The 25,140-nt window shown below is 36.9% G+C and overlaps 1 protein-coding gene across 6 annotated transcripts; it reads left to right on the top strand.

Annotated features, from left to right (window-relative positions):
- Positions 1-754: 754 nt before the first annotated feature.
- On the top strand, positions 755-22,382 carry LOC121513469 (sialic acid-binding Ig-like lectin 10). Of its 6 annotated transcripts, none has more exons than XM_041793240.1 (15): positions 755-836; positions 2,220-2,300; positions 2,526-2,694; positions 5,406-5,816; positions 6,181-6,507; positions 8,453-8,565; positions 10,575-10,674; positions 10,770-10,862; positions 14,159-14,258; positions 14,617-15,030; positions 15,242-15,556; positions 17,046-17,303; positions 17,390-17,677; positions 20,814-20,910; positions 21,009-22,382. In XM_041793240.1, the coding sequence occupies exons 9-15, from the start codon at positions 14,198-14,200 to the stop codon at positions 21,115-21,117; spliced, it is 1,542 nt and encodes a 513-aa protein (XP_041649174.1). In that variant the 5' UTR covers positions 755-836; positions 2,220-2,300; positions 2,526-2,694; positions 5,406-5,816; positions 6,181-6,507; positions 8,453-8,565; positions 10,575-10,674; positions 10,770-10,862; positions 14,159-14,197; the 3' UTR covers positions 21,118-22,382. The 6 variants fall into 6 exon arrangements, with proteins under 6 accessions (XP_041649174.1, XP_041649173.1, XP_041649175.1 ...); XM_041793239.1 differs by having other exon boundaries at positions 8,450-8,565; XM_041793241.1 differs by having other exon boundaries at positions 8,284-8,565; positions 20,817-20,910.
- Positions 22,383-25,140: the final 2,758 nt, after the last annotated feature.

The raw sequence follows: 25,140 nt of genomic DNA, 5'->3' as shown, positions 1-25,140 counted from the left end.
TATATCACAGCCTGTCATATTGCATTACTGTACCATAGCCTATTGTACCATACCGTATGATATCTTATAGTTTCATTTTGTGTCGTGTCATATCGTATCACACTGTATCAAAGATATGGTATTGTATTGATCATACTGTATTTTATCATATTGTCAGGCACCATATCAATCATTTTGTATTGTATCTTAATTTTTCGTATCGTATCCTGTCCTATCCTGTCCTATCAAATAATTTCTAGTGAAGATTTATGTATTGAATCATAATGTATCTTATATCATCGGGTACATATTGCACCATGCCACATTATAACATATCAGATCCTGTCCATTTACATCCTATCTTCATATCATATAGCATCTTAATCACATCGTGTCAAAACAGTATGGAATCATATTGTATTTTCTCATATAACTTGTTGTCTTAACTCAGTATATCCTATCATGTTGTACCAATGATATGGTATTGTACTGTATCTTATTATACCTTATCAGATGCCTATCGTATTATATATTATAATTTCGTATCATTGCATATGGCATCAGTGGAATGACGTGGCATGGCATGGCACTGTTATGGCATGATATGCAATGAGATGGTTTGGTATGACATGGTATGGTATAGTATGGCATGGTATGGTATGGTTTGGTATGGTATAATATGACGTGACATGGTGTGGCAGACAGGTGATTCCTGCTGCACAGCAGAGTAGTGGGGGGGGGGCAGCAGAGGAGAGGGTGTTAATTGTAGACACCTGTGAGCTGAGTGAGGAGAGGAAGAGAGACAATGGATTTCTGGAGGAAGGGTGAAAGAACAGGAGTGCAAATACAGAAAACTGGTAAAAAGAAGTGATTTATCTGCTAAAAACCAGAAACCCTCCAGTCTTGGATGTTAAGACTCTTCTAACCGCAAGTTACCCGTTACCTTCTCTCCCGCATCTATCTTTCACTTGTATTTCCCATATACCCTGACTTTCACACACATACACCATTTTGGTTTTGGCTGAAGAGGCCTTGACCAGTGGACATTGGGTTTTGATTTTGTTTGAACTTGGGGAATATTTTATTTGACTTTGCTTGAACCTTGGGGGGGGCGTTTGAATCATGGACTGTTTTCACTTGAGAACTGCTTGAATTATGGACTGTTTGTGCTGAAGGAATGTTTCATTTATGGACTGTTTGCGTTTGAGGAACGTTACATTTAATTTTGCATGAACTTTTAGGGGGAGGGACGTTTGATTTATGGTCTGATGAACCTTTGGGAGCCCTGAAATAATTTTGTTTGTGGTGTGGGGCATTTGAATTATATTGAACTGTTGGGACAATTGGGGTCATTCCCTGAATGAACTGATTTATGTTGTAAATTGGTGAAATGCAATGAGAAATCTGCCTTAATTGAAAAGTGTTGTGTTGTTGTACTGTTAATCATGTCCTTAAAGGATTTTTGAGTTCTGTTGCCCTGAAATTTGGTTAAAAGCAAAGACAAAAGAGACATAACTGATTCTTGGCCTTCATTCCTTTTTTAGTGGAATTGGTTTTTTTTTTGGCCTTAAATATCTTTTCTCCACCCTGAGATATTAAATGACAGACTTAATTGTCTGTCTGGCGGCCAGTTAAATTAACATATTATATATATTTCTGACCTTTAGTTACGCTACAATGGCATGGCATGGTATAGTTTGGTATCTCATTATATAGTTTTGTATCTTACAGAATGACAGTACGTTTGGGCATGTTGTATTGTACAGGAAACTATGGTGTGGTGTCATATGGTGTAATTTCATATCTGCTTCAGTAGGTTTCTGTCAACATGAGTCTGGTTCTATGTGAGTTTAAACTGAAGCATTTTGTCTCCTCTAGGCCAAATAGCCGAGCTCATGGTGATTATCACTGGTCTTTATGTACGGCCTGGACTGTCCCTCTTTTAAAAGCGTCTTGGGATAACTTAAGTTATGAATTGGTGCTGTACAAACAAATATTGATTGATCACGTCTTATAACCCTCTGCTCAAAAGGGATAGGCTTGAAGAGCCGATAGACTGATGTCACATGGGAAATGATCCTGTGTTTTTGGAATCTGAAGGAATAACACTCTTCATCAGAGACAGAAACAACTATCATCTTGATTACCAGTGTTGTGAACTAGTCACAGAAAAAACAGTTTGCTGTTACTCAGGTGTTTTAGATTTCAAGAAAACTTGTTCCTTGTATTTACCGATACAGACCTGAAACTGAGAAGAAAAAAGGAGAAGTAGGAGAGCTTAATCTGAGGATGAGTTCAGCCCAGATGAGAGCACAAAAAAGGTAAGAAGCAACATTCCCATCTCTAAAAATTAATGAAGGTCTCATTTTTTCCTGAACAGTAGCATTTATTTGTGCCAGTGCTGGTGCATTTTCATTATACAGTTGTTATGTTTCTGTTGAATTATTGAGAAAATTTACAGATGTCAATGAGTTTACAGTAAAGGTGTTGTCAGGATGATCACATGATGATGTGTCTAAAATGGTTGTTCCTTCTGCTTTCACCAGCTGTTTGTGAACCCGTTTTATGAGACGATGGTGTTCTCTTTTTTCTACGACTTTTTTGAAAAGACGATTGATTCAGTGGAATGAGGCTGACTGAAACATCTATTCAGGATGTTTGTTCTCATCTGGTTAACTCTGCTGTTCTCTGTTGGAAGCAGCCCTGCAGACACAGGTAAATGTCTCTTGTTTATGTTATTGTACAAACACATTTTCTTAAAAGTCAAGACAGTCAGTAAAACATAGAGAATACGATGATTTTAGACCAATGAAACTGAGTTAGCCATTGTGTTGTCTTGATAATGACTTTACTTTGCATGAAGAATCAACCAATCAGTCATAAGAAACTTAGTTGATAACAGGGTCTTCTCTCCTTAAGCAGAAAGGTTGCATTTAATCACTGATATTTTTTAAGAACAGCACACCTGTCACGGGTGTTTTCGTTACTTAATCAGGGGTTTATTATACTTTTAGCATTATTGCTCAAATGACTACCTTGTTATAAACATGCCTTTTGTTTGGTGAAGATACATGTACAGTATAGTTGCAAACAACTGCAGGAGTTATTTGTTTGTAAAGTGATTTAAAAAATCTGTATTCAAGGTTTGTGTGAAAGGCAACTGTGTTATGAACCACCAGTTTCAATTTTAGTCCTGAAAAACATCTCTAAAATTGTAACACAAGCTTTATAATGATTAAAAAATGAGGCAGTAGAATCTGCTTTACGATGGTGTGGGCATGTCAGTTAAATGAGCTGAAGCCGCACCCATTGTGAAATGAAGTGATATTATATATTTTAACTAGTGAATGCAATTTCTGAAGAAATTGAATTGTGCGGATGCCCAACTGCTGAGGCTGCGTTTGAAAATAGTGTCATAAATTTTCTGTGAATTAAAGATGTTGAATATTTGGCGGAAAAGCTGATGCTAAACTTTTAATGCAGCATGTTTAATTTCTGCAAACATAGTCTGTGCATTAATCACTGTTTCTGTTTGTGCATGTTATTGATCACTTACTAACTCAACTGTAACAGTTAGTACAGTAACTTTGGCTCAGTAGTTAGAGTCGGTCGTCCTGTAATTGAAAGGTTGTGGATTCAATCCCCAGCTTCTGTAGTCACAAGTTGAGGCATCGTTGGGCAAGACAATTAACCCCAATTTCCTCCCACTGCTTTGTTGATGGCATGTAAATAGAAATGGGTTAGCTAAAGCTGATGGCCAATCTCCAAAGAAACCTCTGCCATCAATGAATGAATGTGAAGTGAATTGGTGTTAAATGGGTAAGAATGACCTGCGATGTAGAAGGTCTTTGAGTAGTCAGGTGACCAGGAAAGCGCAACACAAGCTGAAGTCCATTTAGCCATTCTAACTGTTGTGTAACTGCCAGTAGGCTCAGTTGATTCCAAAATGATTTCACACAGAGTGTCAAAACTGTTACTGCTATCACCAAGCAGTTTGCACTGTGAGAATTAAAAGGCTCAATGAAGCAGTCATGATAAATTTATATTGTCATTGCGAGAAATGTAGCCAGGGCAGTGATGTAAAGAAATTCTCTTTTCTGAAGTTTCTCCCAAAATATTACTCTGACGTAGATGGAGGAGTTTGTGGATTTCCTTTGAAAAGTCTTTGATTTCTGGATAAAAGTTCTTTCTATTAATTTGGCCTTCTGGTTTTAAGAAAGCAAGAAAACATATCCTCCATTTTTAGGCATTTTTTATGTGTGTGGTGTTAGATTTGTCGATTCAGTCCCAATTTGTTTGGGCTGGTTACTGCTCATCCAAACTAGCCTCTACACTATAAGGAGTCCATGCCCCATTCTGGCCTCTAAACATCCTATCCCATCTAAGTGAATGTGAAATGGTCTGAAAGAGTGAGAAAGGTATATCGACTTTGCAAGGTTGCTGTGAAAAAACAATGAAAGATATGAAGAAGCTGAATCACACCTAAATAACCTAACTTCTTGTGAATATTTCAGGGTTTGAATGGCATTTCTAAGTGGAAGTATGAATGACTTTTAAGGGTTTGAATGTGGGTGAAAAATTTCAAAATGTGCCAGTTTGAACATTCTACCCATTCATTTTAATAGTCCCTGCTTTTTGGAAAAAGTTGAATATCTCTTCAAGTTTGAATCAATGGTTGTAAAAAAGTCATATTGCCCTAATTTGGCTGAGTATTTTAAAGTGTGAATTGGTTGATTTTTGTTGAAAAAGCCAGAAAAAATTGTTGTCAGAAGAAAAATAATGAAGATTTTATTGCGCAGAATAACAATAACTGTGAATGCTGACTCAGCTTTCACAGCAACAACTGTACAATGAGAAATTCAGTTACAAAAACTGCTGTCACTCATCCAAAATTTAGTCACACAAAGTTCTCAGCCTTTTCACATTTTTAGAGTAACTGTATTCCAACATACACTCAACAGCCACTTTATCAGATGCTTGTTAACACAATAGGTAATCAATCACATGGCAGCAACTCAATGCATTTAGTCATGCAGACATGGTCAAGACGGCTTACCAAAGTTCAAACCAGCATCAGAATGGGGAAGAAAGGGGATTTAAATGATTTAAATGTTGCATGACGGGCTGATCTGAGTATTTCAGAAAATGTTTACAACACCTTGTTGAATCTATGCCATGAAGAATTAAGCCAGTTCCAAAGGCCAAAGGGAGTCAAACCTGATACTAGCAAGGTGTACCTAATAAAGTGGCCAGTGAGTTTTTTTTGTGTGTTTAGAGATGTTTGGGGTTTTTTTTAGTTTTCTGTACTGACTTCAATGCTCTTTCTGTGAAAAGAAGCACTCTTTATTCACTTTGTGTTGAACATTACAGTGTATTGTCTTATTTTTGAATATCCTTTTTTGTGTCTCACTTTTTTGCATCAACAGGTGCATCACTGATAAGAAGTACATCATGCCAAGATAACTTTTGCATCACTTTAACTGAGAGAAACATAACAGCAGAGGCTGGACTCTGTGTTTTAATACCGTGTTCTTTCACAACCAGTCCTGCCTTTACTCCCCATGCCATGGTTTGGTTCAAATGTGAAACACAACACGAAAAATACTGTAAGGATTCAGACATGATTTTCAGCACCAACAGAGATGTAAAGTCTGGGTTCAGAGGTAGAGTGTCAGTGTTGGAGCCTGATGTGAGTAAGAAGAGCTGCAGCATCATCATCAACGACCTGATGGCATCTGACTCTGGATCTTATCAGTTTAGAGTTATTAGTAAGGACTTCCTTTGGATACTCGGAGATGGATTTTCATTTCTCTCAAAAGCAACTGTTGCTGTTCAAGGTATGGAAAGCTATAGCAAACTTTTTAAATATTGATTTTGGGCCTTTCTGCCCTTCTATTAAAGAGAGAAGACAGTTGACAGAGTCAGAAACAGGTATGAGAGAGTGGGGAATGACCTGCAATGAAAAAATTACATTGGGACTTGAACCATTGCAGGCTGCACACATGGGGCACCTTACCCTAAAACCGTAGTGCCTTTTAAGTAAAATGAGAGTTTTCAATAGGAAAACATAGCCCAACACATTGTGCCTTTTTAATCCTCATAGGAAATGAAGTAATTAGTGGCAGGATCAGCCTCTGTCAAGTAAAACCCTGGGGCAATTCTTGATGTAACACCTTTGACAAAATGTTACATTTTTTCTAGATCTGACCCAGAAGCCCACAGTGATGGTTCCTCCTCTGATAGAGGGACAGCAGACCACAGTGAGCTGCACTGCTCCTGGTCTCTGCTCCGGATCTGCTCCTGAGATCACCTGGATGTGGAGCAGAGGAGGAGGAGACAATGATTCCCACATCACAAGAAACATAACTGATTTCAAGACTGAGCGTTTGGATGCTGTATCACAAAGGCACAGCTCGATGATGACCTTTGACCCTTCATTGTCCTGACACCACCAAACTGAGCTCACCTGTAGGGTCAGCTTTAGGAACAACATCACAACAGAGGAGACAGTGACTCTGAAAGTCAGCTGTGAGTATGGAGCACTGTGAAAATGTAGAGATCACTTTTAACCTGGAAAGTTTGTCAAACTGTAAATTTACTATTGGGACTATTAATATTCATGCTACTTTTTAACCCATTTTCAACATGTTTTCTGCCCATTTTTGCTACTTCGTTGTCCACCTCTAAAAACACCCTTTTCCATCCACTACTCACTTTTGCCACTGTTTTGCCACTTTTTACCCATTTTTGCTGGGTTTTTTACCCTTTTAACCAACCTTTATGCCGCTCTTTAGCCAGTTTATTCCCAGTTTTGGCACCATTTTGCAACTTACTGCACATTTGCCGCTTTTTTTGTCTCAACCCATTTTTAGTGTTCGTCACCCCTTTTTGCCACTTTTCCTTTAACACATTTTTGCCACTCTACATATTTGCCATTGTTTAGCCACTTTGTGCCAGTTTTAGATTTTTCTCCCTCTTAAACAATTTTTCATGCTGTTTTTCCCATTTCCACCCATAACTATTGCGACTTCACACCTATTTTTGCCACTCTTCTTTTGCTCCCATTTTTTTGCAACTTTAAGTCTATCTTTGAACCTCCTTGACCATTTTTCCTGCTTTCTGCCCATATTACCCCCTGTTGCAAACTTAATGTTTCCTGCTTTTTGCTAATTTTTGCCACTGTTTTGCAACTCGTAACCCATTTTTACTTCTTTCCCAATTTTGCCACTGCTAACTCATTTTTGCTACAATTTTGGGACCTAATGCCTATTTTAGTCCTCTTCACTAATTTTTTTTTTTTTTTTTTTTTGCTGCTTTTTGCCACCATTTTGTAACTTTACTCCCCTTTTTTGCAACTTATTGGCACTTTTATCAATTTTTTTCTGTTTTTTTTTGCCAATATTTGCCACCTTTGACAATCTTTGGCCATTTTTCTGCTTTTTTACCCATTTTTGCCACATCTAACCCATTTTTTCCCCCATTATTTTGCAAGTTTACACCTATTTTTGAAGCTCTTAAACCATTTTTGCATATGTCAGCCCATTTTACCCCCTTTTTGCCACACTTAACCAATTTTTCTTGCTTTTGTCTCATTTTTTCCACTCATTTGCCATCTTAACCCTTTTACCCCCAATTATTGTGAAATATGGTATTTCCCCAGATCATTGTGAAATACTGCATATCCATGAAACAGATATACAGTACAGTGCAGAACCTTTGTGCATGTTTGGGCCAAAATTTGAGGCTGAAGTAGGGCGTAGATTTAGTCAGTAAGACACCTGAGGGCACCATCGGACAGGAAGGGGGATTGACACAACCCCTGTCATGCTCTGGATGTCTTTGCACATTACCAGGGGCATGGGAAAAAGATCTTTTGGAAAAATTAAAAAGTCCCTAACTTTAGGGTGAGGTAAGGGGTGTGAGGAGTAAGCACAGCCAAGGGTACTGGCTGGGCGGGTAGTAGGGTTACCACTAGCCTCTGGTCACACTATGGATGACCCAGGGCCCCAAAACCATTTGCCCTCTCTGGGTGTATTACAGAAGGTGAAAAGGCTCAGACAAAAGAGATGCCGTCGAGCTTGACCTTGGCTGCCAAGTGACACCAGTGTTGTTATGTGTCCAACCTGACTCTGCCCCCGTTCACCTCTCTCCAGCCCCAGGTTGTGGCACATCAGGCCCCTGATGAATCCTTACATGGAAAAACATATGCATATGACTGTTTGAAACAGTCTATCGGGTTCAGAAACATATTTATATGAAATACTCTGTAAAAATAATGATCTGAAATACTTTCTGTGTCCACAGTGTATCCAAAGATCCTAAACCGCTCTAAATGTGAGGTCCAGTTGGGGGTCCTGACCTGTTTGTGTGTCAATGAGGGGTTTCCTTCACCTAGCATCAAATGGCCGCTGTTGGAGAACCACACCCAATACTCTGTCACTAACACTGTCACAAACAACACATCCATCAGCAGGCTTTCCCTGACTGTGAAGGACCACAGTGACAGTGTGATCAAGTGTGTCAGCAGAAATGGAGTAGGGGAAGTGAACCAGAGCCTCATTGTGTTAACATCAGAGAGGTCTGAAGGTGAGTAAACAGTTTGATAAGATTAATCTGAGATCATTGTTTCAGCTGGAGCTGCAGTGGGAAATATCAATGTTGATCACTGCCTTTCACTACCATTGTGTCATCAGCTCCTTCTTTCTCTTTCCTCTCTGAGGGTACAGGGACGGTGTGGCATATACCTGTTGATAAGTTTTAACTAATTACGGCTCATTAATACTGATGCATGGGGCTGGTGTCAATATAAGGCTCTCTCTTCAGACATGAAAGTGCATTTATCTTCACAGCATAGTTGTATAGACATTAAAACACACTCTGACAGGTTTTGGCATTAGGCCATCATCAAGAAGTCAAACAAACAGGTGATGGGAAGCAGTAGGTTCTTTTAAAGTGGTACTCTACTCCTTGGAGGGTGTGACTCAGGCATTCAGCCTGCAGAGGGTGTCATCGCACACACCCTCCAGCAGATGGTGTTATACAGCTACTAATGCCCACAAAACTACGTACATACACATCACAGATATATCACGACTAAATTACTGATTACAAGAGGTTCAGCAAGACAGTCAACACTTAGAATTCTTTGATAAAAATACAGTGAAACCTAAGTCATCATTTAGCCCAAGAGAAATGATGAGGAATGTTTTTTTATTTTCTGTTTTATGCAGCACCTATGAAAAGTATTCACCCCCTTGGATGTTTTATCCTTTTATTAATTTTGAAATGAATCATGGTGGATATAATTTAGCCTTTTGACCAAAAAAAATACAAAAAAAAACCCTTGAATGTCAAAGTGAAAACAGATTTTTACAAGAGATGTGAGTTAAAAAAAAATGTAATGCAAAAACAGTGATTGCATAGATATACACCCCTTTTAGAGTGACTTACCTAATTCAACAGCACCAACTGGTGCTAGCAGTCTCACAGTGAAATGGGGGTCACCTGATTTTACATCAGTACTGACTTACTGATGCTGTGTTGATGATGAAAGAGTATATACTGTCTATAATGAAACTTCAATGTGAATTCTCACAAATGTCACATGGGTGCAGGCCTGCTCACAGATTTGGCTCGGCCCTGAATGTTCCCTCCCTAGCTGTAAATTATTGATTGTATCAATACACGTGTGTTGGATCAGCAGGATTGCTAACAGTCACTTCATTTTAGACCTGAAAAGTGTGTCAAACAATTATTGGGTTCTTATGCTGAAATTATTTATGTGTGACACTATTTAATCACTTTTCCCACCCATTTTTGCAACTATTATTTGCCACTTGTCTTCAATTTTGAACATATTTTGCCCATTTTGCCTCTTTTAATCCATTTTTGACACATTTCAACCCCTCTTAATCACCTTTTTCCTCCTCCCATTTTTCCACTTTAAACATATTGCCACTTTAAACTAATTTTGCTACTCTTAAAATCCAGTTTCAACACCTTCTCCAACCATTTCTGCCACTTTTAATCCCTTTCAACTATTTTTTCCCCATATTTGCAACTTCCGCTTATTGCTGCCTCAGTTTAAATTTTGGCCACTGTGATCCCCTTTTCAACCCCTTCTCCCATTTATGCCAATTTAAACTGCATTTCACTATTTTTCATGCCTATTTTTGCCACATTAAACCCTTTCACACCATTTTTCTGCACTCTGAAGCTATTTCTGCTACTTTTAAAACACCATTTCACCAGCTTTCCAACTTTTTTGACACTTTTTTTTACCCTTACCTTTACACTTTTTTTTTACTCTGTTTTAAAAAAAGGAGCTTACATTTTTAAGAAGGCTACATACGATGGCATGAATAAATAAACAATAAATAAACTATGATTTTGCTGACCTGCATGACTTACAATTGGGCTGGGCCCAGGCTGGCCCAGAAAGCTCTCCCCTTTATCCCTCCTTATTGGTGGCCTTGCATGTGTGTAGCTTATTAGTCATAGTAAGAATCTGTAGCACCACAGAGTAGCTCATAGACTAGATGGTGGTAATAACTGTAACTATACAGCCTACATAATATCTAATTTTTGTCATCTAGGTACAGATCCACACAGACTTGGTTTACTGCTTCCCTGGGTTGTGGCTGCTGTGTCTCTCATTGTGAATGTCATCCTCATAATCAGTCTGATCCTCCTGTGGTATGTAACACCATCATAACATACTCTGAAGGCTCTGTTAATGCTGTGAAGACTTTCAGATATCACATCATATCTCACTTTTTCTCCTCTTCAAGGAACAAAATAAAACAAATGAAACCAAAACAAGTGAAACCAAACCAGGAGGACAACATATACGTGTCACTGCAGAGAAATGTCCTGTCACCAGAGTACGACGTGATCTGTCGACCTCTGAACCAACATGAATTAGATAGTCAGTGAGAGGGGGTTTTCAGAAACCATAGCATTAAAATATCATTTTGGTTAAAGAGCTTCTACATATTGGTGTATTAACCATTTCAAAAACATAAAAATTTATTTTGTTATTTACCAATGCTGTTAATTTAGGGCAGCTGTGACATAAACCTTACTTTGGTTAGGGTTAGGGTGGTCTAATGAATTTGTTCAGCACTGCATGTGTGCCAATTTTCTTTTGTTTCTGAGCGTGTTAAAGGGCCCAAAAATGACAAACCCGACAATTTCATCAGGACTCTTTCAACCTTGGTGCTTGGGCCCTAGAGAAAATGTTAAATAAGTGACTGCATAAATATTTACCCCCTTAAGTCAGTTTTTAGCAGGTGCACCTTTGGCTGCAATCACAGCACTGAGTCTGTGTAGATAAGTCTCAATCAGGTTGCACATCTGGACACTGCATTACACTGCACATGTAACTCTATTCTTCTTTGCAAACCTTCTCAGGGTTGCATGGGGATCAGGTGTGAACAATCTTTTTTTAAGTCCAGCCACAAATTCTCTTTTGGATTGAGGCCTGAGCTTTGACTTAGCCACTCCAGAACATTCACCATTTCTGTGTAGCTTTCTCTGTATGCTTCAGGTCATTGTCTTGCTGGAAATACATTTTCTCCCAGGTCATAGTTCTTCTGCAGACTGAATAAGACTGCCCTCCAGGAAGTGCATTCACTTTACCCTCTACCTTTACAAGCCTTCCAGAGCTGGCTGATAAGAAGCATCCCCACAGCATGGCGCTGCCACCACCGTACTTCACAGAGGGGATGGTGTGTTTGTGGTAAAGTGCAGTGTTTAGTAGCATCTTGTCTAATGGCCTAAAAGCACCATTTTGGTCTCATCAGACTAAAGGACTTTCTCTCACAGGCCTTTTGGTGAACTCTAATTGAGATTCAGTGGGTTTTCTTCAACAGTGGCTTCTCTTTTCCACTCTTGTAAAGCTTTGACTGATGAAGAACCCAAGAAAAAGCTCCCTGTCATGGTTTATATTATTTGTAGAAATGAAGCCACGAAGTAAGAACACATTATCAAAGGGGAGAAAAATTTGGAGCTATGGAAACATTACTTTGTACAAATATGAACTCTGAACAGTTTAATGAAATGAAAGCGTTTTTGTTTCTTGTAGCAGAGTCAAGTGGATTATGAATGTTGTCTTAAAAACCACTGTCATCCTCTTGTGGTTTGTTACAACGCTGCAATGGAGAGACTATTAGACATCACATTACAACTTTGTTTTTTTTCTTCAAAGGAACAAAAGAAAAAAGGTGAAACCAAACTATGAGAATAAAATTTACATATCACTGCAGAAAACAGACCCATCAGGAGAGTATGATGTGATCTATCAACATGTGAACTAACACCAGTCAGCCTCCTCTGAATGGGCATAATGGTTGTACAGCATGTCCAGTTTTAGTCATATTCTCAACATATATAATAAGACAAAATATGTTACTGATAAGTTATCTTGAATAGAGAACTTTCTGCACAGGTTTGTTTGATTTTGTTTTATGAAATCAGCCTTTATTGAAGCAGACACGGCTGGTATACAATAACTGATGTGGTCACAGAGGCTGTTATTTTAGTGCTATGAGGATTCATCAACCAGTCTAGACATAAGGAGCTGTTTTTCAGTCAGACGGTTTCAGATTTTTACAGCGTCTGCCTCTACAGGTTGAAACCATCTAGAGCATCTGATTTTTGGTAGTAAATTTCTGCTGATGAAGTGATGCGAAGGGAGTACATAGTGCTGTCAGTCGTCACTGTACAGAGAGCTGTTACTCTCTAGGATTGTGGGTAATGTAGTGTTTTTGCCAGAGATCAGAAATAAAACATATTTTTCTTAGAATGAGGTCCATAACATTTAACATGGTGTCTTCTACATGAGCATACAGTATATCATCACTTCACTGTGTCTGCCTGGAGAGGTTATGATATTGTGTCTAATATCCAAATCTGAATAGCAGCACAAACTGAATGACTCAGCAGGTTTCTGGCAGTAATCAGGCCTTGGGGTGGCAGTGAAATTTAACTCAGCTTTCTAAAAACAATGTGGCTAATCATTCCTAGTTCATGATGTAACAAAGGGGCAAAACGTATTTTTTCATAAAGGACCAGGTAAATTTTGATGGCTTTTCCCACTTAATAAATGAAATCAATATTTAAATGCATTTTTTTTTTTTCAAATTTAATCAGTCATCTATGTTTAATTTAGTTATTTTCTTTGTGATGATCTGACACATTCAAGTGTGAAAAACATGCAAAAAATAAGAAACGAGGGGGGAAATACTTTTCTACAGCACTGTACATCACCAGACCTTTAAATGATATTACATTTATTAACTAGTAGTTTAGATCAGATACATTCATGCTTCTGTTATGTCTGGTACATTGTGTGGCATTGACGGTTTCAAGGTTGGTTATCAACTTGGCATGTCAGAACTACTGATAAAGCCAGGACGGTTACTCACATCTAAATCTTGCACCCTACAGTGTGAAGAGGAAGTTGTTAGACACTGTGATGCCATTTAAGGCAATGTTTAGATCAATAATCAGGACTTAGTGCAGACATGACTTAAAGATTTAGGCCAATGAATTACTGTTAAATTTTGATTTAAAACCTGCAGCTTAACAATGCAGAGTTGACTATTTTAAACATAAAATAATCAAAGTTGGCACTGGCTTTCAATGTCAAGAAGACAATACTTATTTTGTTGAACTGAGCTGCGATGCTCATCTTCTTCTGTGTGTGATATTTGTGGCTTTTAACTGGTCATTGGGCAGCTTGAGGACACTTCCTAGAAATGTTTGTCAGTGCAAAGAGGTTAGAAATAAGAGGAGAAAAAGAGGAAGAATCATAACAAAGTCACGCACACAGGACAGATAACTGCAGACAGATGAGAGCAGAAAAAAAAGGTAAAACCTTCATTTTTGTTCTTTTCTATTTGAAAGGAAACCGTTTTTCTGACTTTTTCTACTGAGCCCTATTGCCGAGAAACTAACAAAAACTCTGTAAATCAGTTCCCACAGTAGGGTTTCTGAAACTGTACAAATACTTGTAAAATATATTTGTGATTGGTTTGTGAGCCGTTAAAGTAGAGGCTTTATGGAGCAGATTAAAAAGTAATATCAGCTGATGAACATTTCAACTATGGTTAAGTTTCTACTTGAGTTTTATTAACTGAAACATTTTACTGTTGACAAAGTTTGTACCTCTTTAAAGAAAAATCTTCCTGTGGATGGAGACACTGACCACCTCAGGATGTTTGCCCTCATCTTGACTACCGTGCTTTTCTCTGTCAGAGTCACCAGAGCATACACAGGTCTGTATCTTTATTGTATTGTATTGTTTTGATTATTGCCAGGCCAAAAATTGATATGAATTGTCATGAGACACATACCAATCATGTCTTCTTTTTACGTCAGTCAAGAAGTTTAGTTGCCATTACACACAGCTTCTACAATGAGAAACCTCTGATTTGTTGTTTCTTATATGAGCTGTTGGTTTAACATATTAAGGATCAAGTAAAATTAGTTTCTGAGATGTGACGTCTGCTGACTACAGCTGTTTAAAGTTACACTGACTACTACCAGGAGCAGCAGCTAACCTTATGACTGTCATATAACCAAGATTTATCAAACCATGTGTTCTTATTCCTGCATTTATCTCTGTTTTTACAGGTGCATTAGAGAGACGAAGTACATGCCAAACTAGTGACTTCTGTATCAATCTGAGTAAAGAAACCGTGACAGCAGAGGCTGGACTCTGTGTTGTGATACCGTGTTCTGTTAATACCAGTTCTTCCTTTAAGACCAAACATATTATTTGGTATAAATGTGAATCAGCTACAAGAAAATGTGGTGTCTCAGATGTGATACTCAATAATACTGAGCCTGGAATAGAAGTTAAGTCTGGGTACGAAGGTAGAGTGTCACTGTTGGAGCCTGATGTGACCAAGAAGGACTGCAGCATCATCATCAACCACCTGACTGAGTCAGACTCTGGATTTTATCAGTTTAGAGTTGAGGGGACCATGACTGGTGGAAAAAAAGGTGGATTTACATTCCATCACAAAACCCATGTGGCTGTCAAAGGTATGACGCACAAAAACAATTCATCGAGACATACATCGATTTGTTAAATTATTAAGTGAGACCAAAATATTTTAGCATGTATTGATCTCTGTAAGCATCATATCTGATTCCAGCATTTCCTGTTGTGAATTCAACTCATAAGCCCATCAAAATCTCAGATTATATTATTTTATCCTGAATCAAAGTAAATGTTGGGTCTCTTCTCCATCAGCTCTGACCCAGAAGCCCTCAGTGACGGTTCCTCCTCTGACAGAGGGACAGCAGTCCACACTGATCTGCACCGCTCCTGGTCTCTGCTCTGGATCTGCTCCTGAGATCACCTGGAGGATTGGACGAGGAGAGAAGAACTCCCACATCACAGGAAACATCACTGCTTTCACTGAGACTGGGACTGCTGTCACAAAGAGATACAAGTCAACTTTGAGTTTTACACCCTCTGCAGAGCATCATGGCACTGATGTCACCTGTAAAGTCATCTTCAAAAACAACATCACAACAGAGAAGACAGAGACTCTGAGTGTGGCCTGTGAGTAACAATATTTATACTGATCAGTTATTTTTACTCTGAAGAATCTATATTATCATCATCTAGCTCTGTTTAGCAGTCATCTAAATCATCTGAATATGAGGTCCTGCTTTTAAGCATCTTATAGCACTTTAAAGGTAGTAGGTCCTTACATTTTTAGATGAGGAAAAAGTGAGCCTCTTTCCTCTGTGTTTAAAATAATCCATTTTAAAATAAGAGTGACAGAGCGTCCAGTCTCAACAGCAGATCTGTTGTTACTTTTAGTTTATCTCATCTGTTTCATCCTTTTCAGCAGTGTTTTTCCTCTTCTCTGCTGATGGTGTTTGATCTGATTGGTGCTTTTGTTTAGGATTCTTTAATATCCCTAGGATGATACATTTCTATCATTATTCATCCAGAAATGGGAATGTTTGCAGTAAGCAGTTATGGTTGTTTAAACTGATTGAACTGGGCTTCATCTCTGTAATTTCTCTGCTTCACCTGTCAAATTTAGAATTAGACATGTTGGGGGAGTCTCTTCCACCATCCATAATCTAACAGTGAAGATTCTGCACAATACAACAAAAGACACTTAAAGAGACATCATGGGGTTTACCCCCTCCTCTCAGGTGGGAGATTGTGCAGAATCAGGCCAGGGCCACCAAACTCAGAAAAGCCCAGGACACCACCTTAGAGGCAGAGAAATAAACTTGTTGAAGTTTTGAATTATGCTACTTCCTCTGACTGACTTCATGTACAGCGCTGTAAAAAACGCCCTTCTCCTTCCTGATTTTTTTCTTTTATATTTTTCACAGTTAAATGTTTCAGATAATCAAACAAATTTAACTCTCTGTTGTCAAGGGTATAATTTTTTAAGTACTTTTGATTTTTACCTTTATATTCACCTTAAAAACTGTTTACCTTGCATTGTTTGGTATTATTTTCTTCCCCACATGTGTGATTTACAGTTATTTTTTCATTTTGAAATACTGTATTAACACCTTTGAAAAAAAATCACACCAAAAAACCCATTAAATCACAGAAGGAAAAAGTTGGATTTTTTTTATGTGAAAACCACAAAAATGTTTGATGAACCACTTTTATAACTTAGAATGCAAATAAAAATGGTAAATTTTTTAAAACGCATTAACGAATTAAGCAAAAAAAGATGTATACAACATTGCATGGCGTAAATTATTTAACATAAGTCTGGTTTTACTTGGTCTGTCAACATAATTTAAAAACTGGTATATAGTTTGAAATCCTCGTTTTCAACACAAGTTGAAACAGAGACTTTTTGAAGCTGCATCTTTCTTCTATGTCATCTTAAATAGGTCACAAGATTTGGATGCACCAACACGTCCATAGACTCCAGAGGGTTGAATATGGACAGAAATAAAAAATACAGTTTTAAATGATTATTTCATTTATTAAAGTGAAAAAGCCATCCTGGCCCTATGTGATAAAGTAATTGCCCTCTAAATCTAATAACTGTTTGTGTCGCCCTTAGATGTCAAGACCCTCATCATCACTGGAAAGAGAGCTGTTCAAGAGGGTGGTGGCCTAAATCTGGCCTGCAGTGTTGACAGTTTCCCTCCATCTGTTATCACATGGACCAAAGAGGGCTCAAATAAAATCCTGAGCCGTGGCACTGGAACTGCAAACCTCTCCATCACCAGCATGTCAGCAGAACATTATGGAAAATACATCTGTACAGCATCACACCAGATCTCTACTCTGACAGCAGAGACTGAAGTGATTCTGGCTTGTAAGTAGTTTCCTTTCGAGAAAACTTGTGTTTTTATCACCTTACTCTGCTTGCTAGGATGTTGAGATATTTCTCATGTGTTGCAGTTTCACCAAAGATCTTTAACAGCTCGACGTGTGTGCTTCAGTCAAAGAAGCTGACCTGTGTGTGCATCAGTGAGGGGTTTCCTTTACCAACCATCAGATGGCCGCTGGTGAAGAACCACCCCAAGTACTGGGGCAAGACTAGCCAGTCCAACAACACAGTCAACGTCAGCATTACTGTGACTCTAAAAGATCACAACTACACCACTTTTGAATGCATCAGCAGCAATGACATTGGAAAAGTAAAAAAGAACATGACAGTCATCATTAACAATTCATCAAATAAAGAAGGTAAGTGATGACAGCCTTACAGTCCAATGAAGATCAGGCTGACATTTTAGATATTCCATTTTCAAGGTTTCATCCATTTTTGATTGATTTTTCTTAGATCAGAATCACCAATAATTTCTACTAATCAATAGGTCTTAGCTATTAATTGGTCAATGCAGTAATGTCATGAATTTCCCATTAAATTTGGGGATCAGCACATTTGTTTGGAGAAGCTATGTGGAATACCATGAAATCCAGTGTTAACTATCACATGTCAGTGTGGAGGAAAATTAAGCAAATTAAGTTAGTTACAGTCAGAGTCAACAGTAGTGTTATTGGTACAAAATCTCACTCAGTGTTCAAAAATCAATCAATCAAAAAGAAATAATTGATATTGTGCACAAAAATAAATAATAAATCAACTGACTGGAATGGTTTTGATTTTATAAAAAATAGATTGTATTGTTACGACTTTAACTTACTGTATATTTGTAATTGATCTGTCATGCCTGGAAAATTTCCTATAGAAATGAAAACAGCTAAATCACTTACATGTCAGGTGATAAACACATGCACTAATAGGTTTCATAGAACAAATTACAAATGCCACAGAGAGAAATGAATTCACTGTCGGGATATTTCTAGATTAACAAAAAGCATATGACACCTTTGACCACAAGTTATTATTGCTTAAATTACAGAAATATGGTATCCGAGGGCTGGCTCATGGTATTTGGAGGACAGGCATCAATGCGTCCACATTGAGAGCACAAACTCCAACCTTTTTGAAGGTTATGTGTGGTGTGCCACAGGGTTCAATACTTGGACCCGTGTTGTTCATACTGTATATTAATGATTTATTTGGTTTCTTGGTCACTTAAGTGTATTTTTTTTACTGATGATACAACGATCTGTTATACTGGGGAACGAATAAATTATCCCTTCACCTTGGTTAAACAAAATGCATTACTATTGGAAACCAGGCATCAGACCTTGGCTATAAAATTAGAATAAATGAAGCTGAAATCAAACAGTGTTGAAAATACATTTTTAGGTGTAATCATTGACAATAAACTTAATAGGAAATGTCATGTAAATCATGTCAGAGCAAAAATGCCAAGATCTATTACAATTCTGTAAAAAGCTGAAGATTTCTTAAACCAGAAATCTTTGTACACTCTCGATTACTCACTCATCATCCCATACATGATGTACTGTGTAGAGCAGGGGTCATCAAGTCCATTTGCACAAGGGCCAGATTTAGTCTCAACAGAAACTCGGGGGGGCAGACTTTCAAATACACAAAAATTAAATAGTTTGGTGTGATTGAAGTATTATTGTAGTAGTATTTGTATTTTCTTTCAAAACGCAGGACATTTTTAGACATTACCAGTGAGATCTATCCCTATTATCTGTAATGCAGAAGGCCACAAGGAGACAGGCCTGACAACAGAACTTTCTGGGCCCCTGACAGTCACAGAGAATTGGCCCTACACAACTGTGATTTTGTACTAGTTTTTGACAAAAAAACTATCGTGAACCAACTAATCTTCTATTTCTGCAACAAAATATACAAAAATGTACAGACTTAGTTGAATACAATACAGTACAAACGGTGTATACAGCTAAAACTGGACAATTACCACAAAGTATCAAAAAAACAGTCTTTCATTCACACCTTTTATGGTCTAAAATGTTGGATGTGGTGTATACACCAAGTTACTCTATAGATTTTTTTCTTAAATCAACTATAAAATATTACAAAAAATGTATCCACAGTTTTAGAAATGCCTAATTATTATTTGCAGTGTTTAATGGATCAACATGAGTTCCACACTGCAACAAAATGATTATCCTGCTGTTAGAAAATTAAATTTAAATTAACCCATTTTTGATTCTTTTTGCCTCTTTAACCCAATCTTGCAAGATTTAACCCCTTTTGAACCACTTTTCCTGCATGTTTTAACCCATTTTTGCCACTCCTATCCATTTTGTCCCTTGTCTATTTTTGCCACTTTTTAACCCGTTTTTATTACTTTTTAAAAACATTTTTTGCAACTTTAAACCCAATTTTTGCCCCTTTTAACCCATTTTTGATTCTTTTTGCCTCTTTACCCCAATTTTTGCCATTCTTTAACCCCTTTGAACCATTTTTCCTGCATGTCTTTTATCCCCTTTGTGCCACTCTTTTATCCATTTTTGTCACTTTTCTTCTATTTAACCACTTTTCATTCCTATTGTTGCACTATTTTTCGTCATTTGTAACAAATTTTTGATACTCTTTGCCTCTTTTTTTCCTCTATCTACTCATTTTGACAGTAAATTTCTGTAAAAACAGATCAAATGTGAAGTCATTTTAAAACTATTTTAATATTGTTTGTGGGATGGATTTAACAGCTGCAGACATTTAAAGCCAAAGGATACTCTTAAAACCATTTTCTATTTCAAAAGAAAGCCATACAAATTTTAAGTAAAAAACCCTATTGTGAACCAACTAATCTTCTATTTCTGCAACTAAATATACAAAAATGTACAGACTTAGTTGAATACAATACAGTACAAATGGTGTATACAGCTAAAACTGGACAATTACTACAAAGTTTTAAAAATACAGTCTTTCATTCACACCTTTTATGGTCTAAAATGTTGGATGTGGTGTATACACCAAGTTACTCTATAGATTTTTTTCTTAAATCAGCTATAAAATATTACAAAAAATGTATCCACAGTTTTAGAAATGCCTAATTATTATTTGCAGTGTTTAATGGATCAACATGAGTTCCACATTGCAACAAAATGATTATCCTGCTGTTAGAAAATTAAATGAGGTGTCACAAACTAATGAAAGAATGAAAAATTTTAATAATTTTACTTTTGGTGATATTATGGCAATACATGATGTATTATGGTGAGTTTGGGTCCCTTGGAGAGAGCAAACTTTTCATTTTGGTCTTGAGCTGAAAAGTCCAGAAACCCTTGTTCTAAACTCCTAACCTAAGCAGCTCACTGACACAGTTTGCAGCATTTGTGGAAATACAGCCACAAAGTAAAAATTCATTATCAAAGGAAAGAAAATATGGATAAATGAAAACTGGTCTTTGTACAAATATGAACTCACAGCAGTTTAATATCTTGAAAACAGTGTCTTTTCTTGCAGCAGAGTCGGGTGGACTACATGAACTTCTTCCCTGGGTTGTGGCTGCTGTGTCTCTCATCGTGAATCTGGTCTTAGTAATCAGCCTGATCCTCCTGTGGTATGTTAGAACACCATCTCTTTATGCTCTGCAGTCTTTTTAATGTAGGAGAAGCTAACACATGTTTCATTACACGTAACTTTTTTTTCTCTTCAAAGGAATAAAAGAGAAAATGTGAAACCAAACCAGGAGGATAAAACTTACATGTCACTGCAGAAAACAGACCCATCAGGAGAGTACGATGTGATCTGTCAACGTGTGAACTAACAGCAGTCAGCCTCCACTGTGCAAAGTGGGAGACGGTGGTTGGACAGTGCGACTGATAAGTGAAGTCTTATTTTCTACTTGTTTACGGTAATATTATTCTAACATTTCTAAGTTCTCTTCAAAACAGCACATTCTTTATTACACAGCTTTATCAGTTTCAGCTTACAACAAATCCACCTTTATTGGAGTAGTTTAAGGTCACCTAGGCTATTTTGTTTTACTGTAAGTTTGTCACATTTGTTGACCAGACCCTACATACTTACCGATGTAGTCATAGTCAGCTATTTTAGCCGTGGTTTTGATGCTGTGGTTCTAGACTCAATGATAGACTACGTGATCTTATTTATTAGTGCTCCCTCTCATGCACATCATAAAAGGATCAGACAACAGCTAATAGGAAAGAAAAGTAAGCTGACATGTACAAGTCTTAGTGTGACCTGCAGAGGTTCACAAATCTGGGACAAGTTTGAAAGCACAGTAGAAATGCCATCATCTTCTGATCCTTTCTTGATAGCTTCCCATATGAAAAATATTGTCCAATTATTTTAGATTGCTATTTTCTTAGTGCCATTGTCTACAGGTAATGTATTAGTGTCACATTTAGGATCTTAAGAATGATTTTTAGGGTGTTTTAGAGTCATGAGTTAATGTTAGGATTGCTGGTTGTATTACATTTGTAATAAATTATTGTGTATTATTATTATCTATGTTATTTGTAAATTGTATTATCATGTATGGGCCTCACTCTATGAACTAGTTATAGCTAAAGCTTCACCAACTATCACAATGGATTATATTGCATTTTTATTGGTTTATGAATGAACTGATTGATTGATTGATTGATTGATTTCTTAACCAGTACAGACATACTTAACTGGATTTTCCAGTCAGCTTGTATTTTACAACCAAATCAAAACAAAATTGCAGTAAACAGTTAAATGTTTGACATTGTTTCTGTTTTTAATCTATAACAAAAATAGTTGTATTCCTGTTTTTAACAACAAAGAACATTTAAATTTGTATTTTAGTGTCTCCATTAATTGATTTGTCAAGTATCCCACAAAAAAGAAAGTCAGTTTACTGACAGAATAATAATGATTAATCTTGGAATTTCTGTAACTCTTTATGATCAATCACAACTTTTTAAGATTTTTTTTTTTTTTTTAAATTTCCAACTGTTTTTGTGTCAGTTTGTTTATGGATTGAAAATGAAATTTTATGCAATTGATAGTCAATGAACAGATTTAACAGCTGAAGTGGCTTATTTCATCACCCAAATAAAACTTGGAAAATCAGAAATGCATTAACACTTACATTCTTATGTTTTTTTTTTAAGTTTTAAGAATAGTTCTTCCTCCAAGCCTAATCAAGAGAAAAAGATAATATTAAAAAAATAAAATAATAATATTACTACTACTACTACTACTACTACTACTACTACTACTACTAATAATAATAATAATGTTGATGATAATGATAATATTCGAATTTAATTTCCTTGGGTGCATTTATCACCACTATTTAGCATTTTATTAAATTCCTCAAGTTTCAATACGTAACCTAGAACTATGAAAATATATGTATTTTCCACAATGTTGACAGTGTTATAAAACCTGTCAATTGATTTTGAAGATCAAAATATCACAAATGGATTTTTCAGAAAGGTTCCTTGTTAAAAAAAAAAAAAAAAAGTTCACACGTTATTGGCACTATATTGGCCCAACCACAGGTTTTAAAGGGATTTTTGTCCTAATTCTCCATTATTTATTTTGTAGAGGTAGTTTTATCCAGAAGTGAAAGAGCGCCCCCCTTGATTGCGTCAGAGTGGCTGTCACTTTGTGCGGTGAAAATGGGTATTGCACTCTCATGAAGGTATGGCAAGCCGTTTTAACATTTAAAAGTTAAGTTTGACTATCTGGAATTCAAACTGTAGATACCTGTAATTCAATTTCGCCTAGTCAAAAAGAACATTTCAGATGTCCGAAAATATCTTCTGCCTATCCAAAATTGTCATTTAAGATATCTTCCAATTTCAGCAAATAGCTCCAAGTTCAGTTCACACATCTTAAAATGGGTATTTGTTTATAGTTCATAAAATAGATATATCAGGGTATCCGCAGGGTCTGTTGATAAATCAATTCAGTGAAAATTAGGGTTTTAAAAAGTATTGAAGCATCTGAAATGCAATGCTCTAAGGTCTTAGCTGTCCAGTTTTTAAGTTTTAATTACAGTGCAAAACTTGTAAATAGGTGCTTCAAGATTACAGTATGACTGTTTTCTGTCTATTTCAGTAAAAGAAATCAGATTTTGGATTGCCTGCTCATTTATGGTATCAAATCCATGTCTATTCTCTCAGTCTCGTCTCAAAATGCTCCATGAAAGCTTCATTAATTTGGGTACAACAATAAGAAATACTACCAATATTTTCTTTATATGTTGTCACATTTTATCTTGCAATCAGAACAAAAACACAAATGTAAATGTGTTGCTTATGTAATGGGTTAGAGTCAAAATGCGATAGGGTATTAAAATGTACGAAGAGGTTCTTGGAAAAGGTTTTAAAAACATTACATTTCATTTCAGAATTACAAGAAGTATATTTATATACATATATAAGCACATCTATTATATCTATCATGATGAGCTGTGTGCCTAAATGAAATCTAATCAACACACATCAATAAACCAGAAAATATTGATCATTTTTATTTTTACAGGCTGTTCTGTCTTACCTGTACAGATGTGGTTTCAGGCTTTTTCCACACAGAGACAAAATGTTCCATTTCTGTTTCATTTTGAAAACGTCTCAGCAAAAATGGATAGTTTCAAGAAATGTCCTCGTAAGCAAGAGACCATTCAAAATGGATTGCATGAATGCATGAATGAAAACTCTGTAGTAAGCAAGAGCACCTAAAACTTTTCTCATACCAAAAACTTTCTCCTGGCTGCTCCACTCTGTGGTGGATCTAATAACGTGGCAGATGCAGGTCTCCATGACCATTTGTTGCTCACAGTGATAGAACAGGAGCAGAAGATTTTGCTGTCAGAGCAATAATGGGCTGAGTAGCCTCTGCGCCATGAACACAATCATGTAATCTGCCATTATTATTGTTCACAGCTGGGCTCACACATGCATGTTAAGTGGGATATGGCATAATCGTTTCAGGAAAGATCAAGCGGAAACCTCCGGCCCTGAAAAATGAAGCCAATGCTGAAGTGCAAAAAATTGCAATACGGTGAGTGTCCACTTGAGGCTGGCTGCAGGAACACCAGAAGTCCCATCTTAACACATATTAAAAAGCCGTTAATTTACACAAGAAATAAAGCGGTTTACAGCCTGGTTCAAGAAACCCAATGTGTCTCATTAGCTAATGTCTTCACGTGCTCTCACTGTACAGGGGTGAGTTTTTTGTACCACAATTGTTTGAAATTACATTTAGGAAAAACCTCACTGCGCACTGATTGGCGCATCTCATTTGATTGACAGAGAGCTTGACCGGCAGAAGCTACGTTTCTGTCAACCAGATTTCTAGCTAGCTAGCTGACAGGAAGTTGAGCTTAGTGGGCGGGTCACTAGGTTGATCCAAATTTCAAAGAAGCCTCTCTGCAGCTCTCAGTGCATAAAACTTTCTGCATCTCTTCGAGTTATGAACATCGTATTCCGACTGAACTATATTCACAATTTCTGTAACTCCTTTACGTTTAAACAGGTAATAATCCTGTATTTTGTTCAAATGTAAGGACTCAAAGTAAAAAAGTTGTATGAAAAATAAATTCTGAAGTACAAATACCTGAAAAATCTACATACAGTTGAAACCAGAAGTTTACATACACTACAGAAAAAGGCACATGAACTTTTTTTTCTCACCGTCTAACATTAAATCAGATTAAACTTTTCCTGTTTTTGGTCAATTAGGATTACCAAAATTATTTCTATTTGCTAAATGCCAGAATAATGACAGAGATCATTTTTTAGACAATTTTTTATTATTTTCTTGAGAGTCAGAAGTTTACATACATTTC

Source organism: Cheilinus undulatus, linkage group 8 (assembly GCF_018320785.1).
Source record: "Cheilinus undulatus linkage group 8, ASM1832078v1, whole genome shotgun sequence".
Classification (NCBI taxonomy): domain Eukaryota; kingdom Metazoa; phylum Chordata; class Actinopteri; order Labriformes; family Labridae; genus Cheilinus; species Cheilinus undulatus.
Note: the sequence above shows the minus strand (reverse complement) of the source record. Positions and strands in the feature narration are given on the sequence as shown.